This window comes from Platichthys flesus, chromosome 17, assembly GCF_949316205.1.
Source record: "Platichthys flesus chromosome 17, fPlaFle2.1, whole genome shotgun sequence".
Lineage (NCBI taxonomy): Eukaryota > Metazoa > Chordata > Actinopteri > Pleuronectiformes > Pleuronectidae > Platichthys > Platichthys flesus.
The window spans coordinates 16329723-16341749 of NC_084961.1; the positions used below are offsets into that span (position 1 = coordinate 16329723).

A 12027-nucleotide genomic window follows, 5' to 3' on the forward strand; every position below is an offset into this window, starting at 1 on the left:
TAGATTAGCTACTCCGATACGCGTTGCTGCCACCATAGTTAGAAATTATATATTTTTTTTGAGGAAAAACTGGGAAATATTCAGTTATTCATTTTCTTGGATATCAGGATAGATGGAAACAGCCATATAAACATGTTCAAAATTAGGTAATCAGCTTTATTTTCATTTTTTTTTTTTCAATAATGAAATTCAAAGTCTTTGCCCTGCAGCCCACAGAAGAATCTTATCAACTCTATTCATTCCTCATTGTTTCTTATTGTAAGAAGCAAAGGTGGAGGGGAACAGCAATGTGACAAGGAAGCATCATCTCATTGTGCACATTACAGAAAGAGTTTATTAAGATGATTTTTTTGTATCAAAATAACAATCAACATTCCTTACAAAGTAAGAATGCACCGCAGGCGTGAGAGGTCAAATCTACAGTAGGTGCGCAGGACAAAACTAATAAATAAAACATGAATAATTAATCCTAGGGACATTTAGGATAACTTTACAAAGGTTACCTTATTTGGTTATAAATGCCTAATTTTAAGTTTTTTGTTACTGTAACTGTGTTTAGGAGCCATTCTCAGCGCTTATTTAACTATAATCATGGTTGGAGGAGGAGGAAACGCAGAACTAGGACACTAGTTTCTGCAACTGAATCTTGAAGCAAATATAGACAGTCAGATTAAGACCATCACAATCTAATCTGTCAAAAAAGTTCATATTAATCTTTCTTAGAAAGAATTCGACAGCAGCGGTTCCAAATCAAAACTGTCAGTTATATTAACATTCATACAATTTCTTGTGTTGGTAAAAAAAACACAGAGATAACAGATTATTTATGGTTGATTTTAAACCACATATGCAAAAGAGTAAATGTTGTCATGTACAAAATTAACAATTAAAGTCAGACCCATTTTAAAGGTTCAGTTTGTAAAATTGAATGACATCTAGTGGTGAAGTTGCATGCTGCAGGTGAATACCCCTCGCATCACCCTCCCCTTCCAAACCTAAAAAATAGAACATGGAGCAGACTTCAGCTGTCCTAAAAACTCAAAGTTGTTTAGTTTGTCCAGCTTGGCCTACGTAGAGTAGCATGTAAATATAAAGTATTTAAATATAAAAGGCCCAATTCTATGCCAAAGAAAACAACAATTTCAACAATATAGGTGAAACACACCTATATTTTTTATTCAATTTCTGCTAACTAAATCTTACACACTGAACCTTTTAGTCCTTGCTCCTTAATGTGAAAAAACTGAATGCTTTAAGTTGCTTAATTAAAATGTTATTTATTTTGGAGTTCCGCGGCTTGTGTTTCCCCTGACCGGACGTGACTAAACTGAAAAACTGAAAGTAGATCAACTGATGCAGCAGTCAGCATAGTGATTTCATACATTTGCATAATCAAAAAATAAAATGTACACTCTAGCACATAAGCCCTTAATGAAGCATACACACTTTTTTAAACAAGGTAAAAAATGGAAATGAAAACAAAAGCTGTCCCTTCTTCACATCATTTGCTTGATATCAAAATGCTGATGCGTTTCCTCAGCGGCGGACTTTCTCGCACGTAATGAGGTATTCCGGAAAAGCCTGCGTGTCGTTGAAGATGACAAACATCGTCGGTTTGGTGAGGTTGTCGGTCACGCTGTCATATCTGAGGGGAATATCGTCACTCTCCTTCAACGGGGCGGTCTTCATTGAAGAGCAACCTTTAGTATAGTCCCCCGTTAGAACCTTCGACACGAAAATAAACTTGCGTCCGTCTTTGTTTGGGGGTGAATATCGATCCTCAACTGACAGGGCAGAGTCGACAGCAAAATAAACCCCCTTACCGTAGACGGTGGCTGTGAGAAGAAACCAGGATGGCAGAGATTAATAAAATACATCAAACAAACTGTGTCAGAAAGCGGAACAGAGTCAATAAACAAAACATACCATTCTTTCCACAGAAGCTTCTGTTGAATCCATGAACACATATCTCCTTCACGCTGTCCTCACTTGTGCCGTGGTAAAGAGTCCGTTCTACTTCTGGGTAGGTGGCCCGCTGCACTATGCTCGCCTTCTTCAACTTGAACTGATTGCAGAGCAGGCGATTCATGAGCTTCTCCACCTGAAGAAAAAATATTATGTTATTAGTGACACACCAACTCATTTGTTAAAACACATGTGGGGTATTTTCTCACCTGTATGATTCTGATCTTGCTATGGTATCCTTGGATGGTCTCGTAGAAGTTCTTCACCACATTCTGAAATTCATCAGATGCCTCATCGACTTTGTAGGATTCAGGCATGCATGACATCAGAGAATATTCCTCTTCTGTAACAAAGGAATCAAATTTTACAGTAGATTTAGTTTATTTTACCCCCTTACATAATTTATAGACACAGCCAAGATGTGAAGAAGTATGTCAACGAATAGTACTGCTATGTAGATAAGTAATAAGCACAAATATACTGTAAATAAAAAGTAGCTGAAGACTTACTTATAGCCAGCAAACTAACGCTAATTGAAATTACCGTATATAGGCTACCGAAAGCTAATGTAGTAATTTAAACTTTTCAATAATCCAACGTGTCCTGAACCTGTGGAGCAGCCACGGTTGTGCTGCTGAGCTGCCACTGCTAGTGAGCAGGGCCGGCCCTAGCACATTTGGCGCTCTAGGCAAGCTTCACTCCTGTCTAGTGCCCCTGAGCAAGGCACCTTACTACCCCAACATCTGCTCCCCGGGCGACGTACATGGTCACTCACTGCTCTGTGTGTCCTGCACCAGATGGGTCAAAAGGGTTAAAGAGGTTAAATTCCCTACCTGCATGAGTGTGTCTGTGCATGTGTTTGGGATGAATAAATGCATCTTAATCTTTAATTATCACTGTGAGTGAGTGAGAGAGAGAGACTATTGCCCTGAGCTGAAGTTCATTACATTTAATATAACTACAGTACTTTCTTGTATAAAAGCAGTCATACAGTATGAAGCTGTGCATATTGTGCTCCTGCAAATATTTCACTATAAAAACCTTTTAAAAACAAATGAATGAATTCAGTTTGGAATTTTTTCTAACTGTTTTACTGTGAACTGTTTGCAGAACGGGAAAAAACTTCAGCTAGACTTTGTATGTTTAGAAGAGCAGCACGGCTGATATCTACGATTGTGTGATATCTGGTGCAGCTTGATTGGATTTAAGGAGACTGATGGGATTTGGTGGAGGTATGCCCTCTACTGAGTGACAATCGAGTCACGGCTGTAAAGTATGTTATGAAGGTAGAAGCATTGTATCAGTGTTAGCTAGCTATGCTACATTTTGTCACTTTTGGGCTCCATTCAGAGAGCATCATTATCAAAATACTGAAAGCACGAGACAAATTAAGTTCCATCTACCTGGTATTTCCTCTGGCAAATCCCCCGAAATGAGCAGTTTCCTTGAGATTTTCACAGTTTTCTCTGACGCTATGTTGCATTCCTCCATCTTTTCAAAGTTGATAACGTGGGGCTGATTGTCCAGTAAGATGTCAAGTTTTTTCAGCTTCATCCTCCAGGCGTTCTCGATGAATACTGTGGCATCTTCTGAGTATGGAGTTGTGTCTGAGGAGGCTTGATCATGTACCCCCCACTGCACAGTCCTCAGGATTTCCTGCCTGGGTACAGAATGGTCGACTTTCTCCAGAAGCAACTTCACATCCCCCACTCCAGCAGGCTGAAAGTGCTGGAATCCAGAAACGGTGATTAGGGTCCCCTGAACTTGGATCTCGACCGCATGCTTTCTCTTGATCATCTCCAAACACTTCCAGTGGTACTCAGTCATGTTCCCCATGCTCCTGCACTCGAGTTTCTCCTCCATCTGTTTCTGAATGACCCTCTTCCCAAAGGCGATTTCCACTCGAGTCAGATCCGAGATATAACCTGCAAACACAACTAAATGGAGGGTGTTGGCTGCCTTGATGGTTTCCTGTAATGCCTCATTGATGTCCTTCTTCTGGTGATTAAATTTGGGTTGGGGGCTCCTTTCAGCACCACTAGAAGAGGCTTCAGGGACGATCATGTTCCTGGACAGCTCTATGGCTTTTTGCAGCTGTTCATCATCATCATCCAGGTACAACTGACTTGACTCCATTGAGTACTGGATGGCTAAAGACAGCTGGGCTTCCTCTTTTAGATCACGAGAAAGACCCTGGGCTAACCCACTCGCATTGTTTCCTTCTGCTGAGGACTGGGAACCATCTCCGGCCATCGTCAGCTCCTCTGCTGTGTACAGGTCAACCTCATCCATGTCTGAATTCTCTTCAACTCTTTCATCAATGGCGGAGAAGATTTTCTTTGCCTCCTCTAAAAGGTCTACAAAGAAGCAACCAGAGTGTTTGAAACTGCACAGGAATATGAGAAGTTATATTATCAAAGACAGACGTTACCTTCGTCTGGAGTTTGCAGTGAATCTGCTTGTAACTCATCCACAGACCCTCTCTGGAAGTTTCTGTGCGACATCATCTGCCATGCAGCATCAAAAATGTCCTGCAATACAACATAATCATGGGAATACTGCAGAACAACCTGAATTACCTCAATATTTATGCTGAATTTCTGATTCTTACTGAATGTTGCACTAATTATACATGTAATAAATATATCTATGAATATTCTAAATGTATTTAATTAACTATTTATTGAAAATACTTTTGCTGAATGTTTCTTATTAGTTTTCTTTCATAAGGGGAACACAAGGAAGGAAACACATTATATGCTACATTTTGGACTCATGGAGAGTAATTAAACTGAATAATGGAAGGATTTGGTATTTGTGCAAAAGGTCATCTGCTCAAAAAACCTTTGGTGAAATAAGGTGTTGCTGAAACAGAGACAGAATAAACTTGTTTTGTAATGCATCCACAGACATGATGGAGTTCAAGAGTTACTATAAAGATCAAAATTAGTTTTGGCTTAAAGCAACACAGTGTCACTAAAGGATTACATTGACATTTTAAGAAATGCATATTGCCTCGCTGAATTTGTAGCATAGGGCTGGGCAATAACACAACATTAATAAGTTGATATATAGCATTATTTTAATCTATAGGGATATAACAAATGTTTAATACATATTGGTCAGTGATCGATGTAAGAGTTTATTTTCTTCGTTACTGAATCTAACAAGTGTTTTCATGTATCCGTATTTCACTCGAGTAGATTTATATTCAGGTACATTTCACTTTTACTACACTACATATATCAGAAAGTATCTACTCGACTACATTATTTACAATGCACTGTTAACATTGTTTTTATAATCTTTTTTAAAGTAAGCATTAATGAGAGGAGAGTTGGTCCGCTGATCCATTCAACTTTTGAGTACTTCCTACATCACTGACATTGAGACATTGCTTATGCTTTGTTCAAGTACAGTGAGGATGGATTGATTCAGACCAAAAGAAAAAACATTTTTGTTGTATTTAAATAGAGCTATGTTGATTTTTGGGGGTTAAAACGTCACGGATTATATACTGATATATTCAGTTTATTCTGTGAATTTAGACTGTCGGTCCCTTACTAATATGTGTTAAGTTGTTTCCATTGTTTAGAGACTATAGTTGGAAATAAGCTGGTAGCTACAATTGGTAGAAACTAGGGTTGCGCAGAAGAACAATATCAATAACTATCGTAATATAATATAAATCAAAAGCTATATAATATAATACAGTATATACAAATGTATTGATGTGTTGCTGTACAAGCACAGTGATGACGTTTAACAAATCTATGATCTAGCTCAGATTTATAATTTCTTTTTGGTGTTTATCAAACATTTCCCATTCTCTGCTAATAAAGACAAGTTTAAAAACACACTTCAGGAGGAAGAAAATCAGTCTTTAAACTTTAAAAAATAAATAATGTGATTTGTGATAACTAGGGAATGTGAAAGAATAGAGCTGTATTTCATAGCTTCAAAAACAGGGAGAATGCGGAGGCTGACAATACTTCAGCTCTGTTGCATCATTATATTACCTGGCCAGGCATGGGCACCCAGGGCATGCACTGTGGTTCGATGTTCACCTCAAACTTCCTCTCCATTTCACTCAGAAGGCTCTGACAATCTGCTTCATGTAAAAACCTGGTAACTCCTGGAGCTTCTATTGGGATGGCTTTGGTAAGGATGGAGGCGACCACGCTTTGCAACACCTCCTCAGCCATTTGGCAAGTGGCAGGATGGCCATAAATCTGACAGGTATGAAACAGAAACTGCTTTACAAATGCATGAAGCTTAAGAGGATTCAAACCGAATAAACATTCAATCACCAATGATATTAACACCACTGCCGTCCAAAATCTCTGCTGATACATGTTAGGGTTGTATGGAATCTGCAATCGCTGCTGGTCAGAGCGATCAGCGATTGATAATGGCTTTGCCAATATTAAGACTATACTTTGCCTGCTTTCCCATTCTCTTTTAGAATTATTAGTATTGCCTAGAATTTTATACATTTTATATTTAGTTTGCCCCTCCTTATGGATTCACTTTGGCTCCACCTTCGCACTCCGCACATACGCGTCACTTGAGGCACAAACAGGCGCACAGCACACATTCACCCGCCCACCAACAGACTGGCACAAGCAAAGAACTGTGCCATAAATAAGCACATGCTGTCTGCACTAATTGAAGCCGGACTGTGGTATACAAATATTGCGCAGAGCACACTAGGCAAAGCCTGACTAAATCACCATTAAATGAATAGGAGCCGGACAGTGTGCATTAGGTAGTATTCAAGTGACAGGATGCACCTGGCATCTGGTAACAGGGAGAGATTGAGATGCACTTGGTATGTTAGCGGCAGGGATTCACTTAATAAACCGGACATTGTTTTGATCTTTGTTTGGGGACATTTTTTGATGAGCTACACATGTCTAGTACGCATCCATAGTGATATAAACACCCATTAGACAATTTGAGCTCTGAAGACTTCTTGTCCCTGAAACTCATTTAACCTAAAATGGGATTTACAAGCTTTTAATTTGCAAAGCCATTTAAAGGGATAGCTCACAGAAAATGAAAATGCACTCTTTATTCTAGTCACAACTATACCGCTTGAGAGTGATTGAGTCCACAATACACTTGAGGAGTCTCAGGGGTAAGCAGCTTTGCAGCCAAAGTGTCTTTTTCTTCAGACGTTAAAAAAAATATGCCTCCACACTGCTCATGTGGTGTCATCCAAGCGTCCCATTTACTGCAAATGTATTGAATTCGGCTTCAACGCTGTTTACCCCTGTTTTGTGGACTCAAACACTAAAATGTTTCCTGTGGTGCATTTAATATACAAAGTGTATGCAAAGACTTTAATTATGCAAATTGACAAAATCTTAAAAATGTTTAAACTTATACCACTTCTAAACAGATGCTTATAGACAGACATTCAACAGACATGTCAAACCGATTAAGCACTTCATATTTACTACTAAGTAAGTATGTAATGTTTACTTCCAAGTAAGTAAATGTTAATGTTATTATCCTGATGAACAACTTACCTTTAAACCACAGGCGTCTTCGGCCTCTAGCGGAAAGATAGAAACTTGGTCCATGTCAGCCAACAGCTGATGACAATGGTTCTGGATGTATTTCAGTGCGCCTGGCTTCATAGTGATCACTGTCTCCCTTTCAATGGGTGTAGAAAGAAATTGCAGGATTGCAGCTCTCTTCTCGCTCTCCATCCCTTTCAGTGTCAACACATCAATATTCCCTCCTTGCTCCGACGCCTTAACAGAGGAGAAATCCAGGGCCTGCAGGAACTCCGACCACTCTCTGCAATATAACATGCATTCATGTTCCGTGGCCAATGGCATGCTGAAGTGACACATCTGGGACGTTAAAAAGCTACACGCCTGGTGAGCCGAGTTCTGGGACAGCGATGTTACCACGACTTTAGAATCTGATACAGAGTAAATAGTGGGTGACATGGTTTGATTGATGGTTTGTAGCAGTCGCTCTTTCACTTCTTTTTTTGCAAGGAACTGAGCCTTCTCTGGCTCGAGGGTGAAATCAGTTTCACCCATATTGCAGAGAAAGTCTGTGATGGTTTGTTTTATCTGATCCAACTTTTGATTGTCACTTCCTTCAATGAGAATGCCGTCGTCTTTTACCTCGATGGTAAAATCTGGGTGAGCCTTGACAATGTCCTGTGAAAGGGGGCTAAGTTTAAACAAAGCCAATTTTACCGGGTCAGCAAAAGCAACATGGCTCAATAGTGTTACCACATCCTCAGGTTTGTCATCTATAGCTTCCTCTGCTGTGTCCTGTACTGCCGCAGCAAGAAGCTCAGAGGTTTGCTCAGAAGAAGACTGACTGTCACCGTTGGTCTGCATCTGAATTTCACCGAGGTCCTCCGAGTCTCCCTCAGCCATAGGTTGGCTTCCACTTCCAGCGTTCTGTGATGTTGCTTCTGTCGGTTGAAGGAAGTTGAAGTACGGCCTCACTAAGAGTTCAGCGCCCTCCAGTTTGTGTTGTTGATCCAGGACAGGACCCAAAGCTGTGGCAAGAAATACAGTTTGTTTGTTTGTTGAGGAAACTGCAACAGCATGCGCTTCAACGGCCCAAACACTTACCTTCGTGGTTGAAGAAGGACACCTTTGCTGTCCCCTCCGATAGCATGGTGACGTCCCTCACCCTCTGATCGCCACCTCGCTTGCTCTCAAAGTACAGCATGAGCAGGTCTTGCGTGGTGCCAGGGTGCAGTTTCTCCACTAAAACAGAGTCTGTTTGCTCAGTCTGTTCGAGTGTTACCTTAGCCCCATCCAGTGTCCTCCTGGAGACCTTCAAAGAGAGGGTTTGGAAATCTGTGCAATAAAAACATACACATGGAAATTATTTGAATTTGAACATTTGGACAGATGTAAAAAAACGTAATTTATCATCTATGGGCGTTTTATAGACCTTTATCCAAGGGTTGGTTGAGGTGAATGAGGATAAAATCTCTCCCCGATAAGGGATACAGTTGGTAGTCGTTCACATTCAACCCCATCAAGTTCTCCACATAGAGCTCTATCATCTCATTGTCGGTGTTGGGCTTTATCCCCCGCAGCAACAGTCTGCACTGGTCCTTTGTGGCAGGCTTTCTCACACTCAGCTCAACATTATGCAGAACGTGGTTCCCTTTAGACAGCACTTCGGCTGCAGCTGTCAACATGATCAGAGCAGAAATAAGGGAATTAGCATTTGGCATATAAATAACCAACACTAGAATAGCACTCAGTCCGACAGCCCAATTAAATTCAATCAAGCTTTCATAACTTTTCTTTACTGTTTGTGTATCAAATTGCAAGCTTTAGTTGGAAATTTTGTTTTGGGAAGGGGAGGCGAGGGGAGGGGGTGGGGGGGCTGTAATGTGAATCCTCACCATTTGGCTGTCTGATATGTTCTCCTCTCATTTCTTATCTGTGAGGACTATAGTACATAAAGTCTTGTTTAGAAATTTCTACAAATAAATCATATATAATTTTTTTTTTTTTTAAATTCAATCGAGCTGCAATAAATTTCACACTCATACATGAACATACAAGTACCCAAAATATACTATTGTTTTTCATTAAGATCTCTGCATGATATGTTGTGCCCCTCCTTCCTACTCACAATGGATTGGACAAATCATGTTTCTGATGAATTTAGTAAAAATCTGCTTCACTACCATGGATCAGAGAAATAATTTTACAACTTGTGGCACCCTTTCCTGACATTTGTTAAAAAACTACAGTCATTTCAAGAAGCTACCTTTTCTCTTTTCTTTTTCACCTTATTCCTTGTCTTATTTATTTGTTCATTGTTATTTCATTCTCATTATTTCCTGAGTAATCTTTTATGTATGTTGCCATTAAGGTATACCCAATACATTTGCTCTGCTTTGTTGTCAAAACTTGAACTTGTTTATCCAAAGTCTAGGTTGTTGTGGTTGTTTGAATGTGTGCTTGCTCTCAGTTTAACTTGTGGACATACTCTGAGTGTTATTCATTAAAAAAAAGCATTTTCCCTGAACAGATCATTTATACACTGTTGACAATCAATTAAAAAGGATCTTGATAAATTCACACAAATGTCAGGATAAAGAAATTTGGTAGAAAGTATATGAACATTTTGACAGCAGCTAATTTCAAAGGCTAACAAATTATAAATACACACCATAGATGAATATACGTTTTCTACTTGCCTGCTGCGTCTTCAAACACCAATGTGGCACGGTCGCCCTTTTTTTCCACGGAGACGAGGGGGCCTCCCCCCGAGCGGCGCCTATTCTCAAAGTACAGATACAGCAGCTCCTCGTCCACTCCTTCAGGCAGCAGCAGCACCTCCACCGTCCTCTCCTCCAGGCTTTCAGCTTGCATCCTGAAAAAAGCACAAACGTACACCCCGCTCTAATCAGTCAGTGTTCCAGTTCATTGTTTACTAAATGTGAAACCGGAGCTGAAGGTTTTTTTTACACAAGATGTTACTTTGCTTTTCGAGGAATATTCTAACAACCCATTATACTTCAAAAATAATAATACCGGGCATCCTTAAAAATGTGGGGGAAAATTCCATTATGTATAGTCCAGGTCTGAGTCTATCAGTGTTCCTACATGTGCAGGAGTTTCCTGGTTTTGAGTTTTATCCTGGGTCCTGTACTATGAAGCAAAAGCAGTAAATGGTCTGTATTTATATAGCGCTTGTCTAGTTTTGATGACCCCTATAATTGCTTTACAGTTATTGCCAATCAACCACTTAAACAAACATTCTTTCAGTGCATCTATGTGCATGACAAGGGGCATTTTTTTTTGGGGGGGGGGGGTCAGTATCTTGGTTAAGGACACTTCAGCATGTCTAATGACTAAGCTATTATGTCCATGTGATACAAAAAACAATAGTTGAGTAATGTCAGACTGTTTGTAAGGGAGAGGAGAGAGTAGTTTATGTCTGATGAGGTCAACATCACAGAGACGTTCATTCAACATCATGGGAAACGATTAAGAGTGTGTATGGATCATTTTCTCTAATGGAGAACATCGAAGGATTTGGTTATTTCCAATTAACACCGGACGGAAAAACAATACAACACTGCACTAGCTATTATATTATATTAACGTTTGTCTTATTTAACTGGCTAATGCGAACTATATGACATCTTTGATCGCACACCAAGGTGTTCAGGTATTCTTGTGTCTTCAGGTATGTGTCCAGGATTTTGTGTTTACTTACATGCAAAATAAAAAAAACACCACCTGCATACCCCCCCCAGCCTGATCACAGCCAGGATACTTGCTTTTAATTTGTTGATGTCACTTAATGTACATAATCCTTTTACTGAGTAAATCTTATAGTGGTAATTTGCTGCTCATGCAAACTTGAAGCCACATATGGGGTACAATGTTTTCTTCACATGCCAGTGGACATGACAGTAAAGTGTGCTCGTCGTGATTATGGCCTACACAGCAGTGTAGTAGCGCTGCTGCCTCACAGGAAGCTCGGCTACAGTGTGTCTGGAACCAAATCCACTTCAGGAAACATTGAGGCTAACAGGTTCAGACTGCGGCCCCCAGTTTGTTGTTGTCTCTGCTGCGCAGTTCCACACAAGTTCACGTCAGTCGCAGCTCTGTCAGTCCATGTAGAAAGTGAAACCAAGAGCCGCAGTTGCCGTGAAGACACCGGAGCGGAGACATTGGTTTATTTCGCATGGATAGAAGCAGGAGAATAGAGGAGAAGGGTCTGGACTCACCTGTGCTACAAAGAACACATCAGCTCGTGAACTCGTCACTTCGGGAGGTTCGTCCGCAGACACACGACTTCCGGGTTGTGCTGCGCGCTCACGGCTGCGATGACTTCTGCCTGCGCGCCGAGAAGCGGGAGCGCACACAGCTTTAACGGAAGGACGCGCCTAGAAGTAAAGGGAGCGTCCTTCATCTTTCTGATCTCATAATAATCTCTTTAGCAACGTACTGCTAAAAAACGATATGATCTCGTTTGTTTGTGTTTATTAATTATGATTAATGATAACATGCTTGTTGTTCGGGGATGTTTAGAGTCATCAATGAT

At 40.3% G+C, this 12027-nt stretch overlaps 1 protein-coding gene across 1 annotated transcript; it reads right to left on the minus strand.

The window, feature by feature from the left end:
- Positions 1-135: 135 nt before the first annotated feature.
- On the minus strand, positions 136-11802 carry parp10 (poly(ADP-ribose) polymerase family member 10). Its single transcript, XM_062410022.1, has 11 exons — positions 11711-11802; positions 10169-10344; positions 8902-9144; positions 8574-8804; positions 7500-8497; positions 5985-6197; positions 4397-4496; positions 3369-4322; positions 2175-2308; positions 1927-2101; positions 136-1835 (listed from the first exon to the last, which is right to left on the minus strand). Exons 2-11 carry the CDS (start codon positions 10341-10343, stop codon positions 1537-1539), a joined length of 3522 nt encoding a protein of 1173 aa, XP_062266006.1. The 5' UTR covers position 10344; positions 11711-11802; the 3' UTR covers positions 136-1536.
- Between the last annotated feature and the right edge of the window lie 225 nt (positions 11803-12027).

Coding starts and splice junctions, on each gene's coding strand:
- parp10 (XM_062410022.1), bottom strand. CDS start 10,343: ATGCAAGCTGAAAGCCTGGAGGAGAGGACGGTGGAGGTGCTGCTGCTG. Junction 2,309..3,368: donor TTTGCCAGAGGAAATACCAG/GTAGATGGAACT, acceptor CCTTTGTTACAG/AAGAGGAATATTCTCTGATG. Junction 1,836..1,926: donor AAGCTTCTGTGGAAAGAATG/GTATGTTTTGTT, acceptor TTCTTCTCACAG/CCACCGTCTACGGTAAGGGG.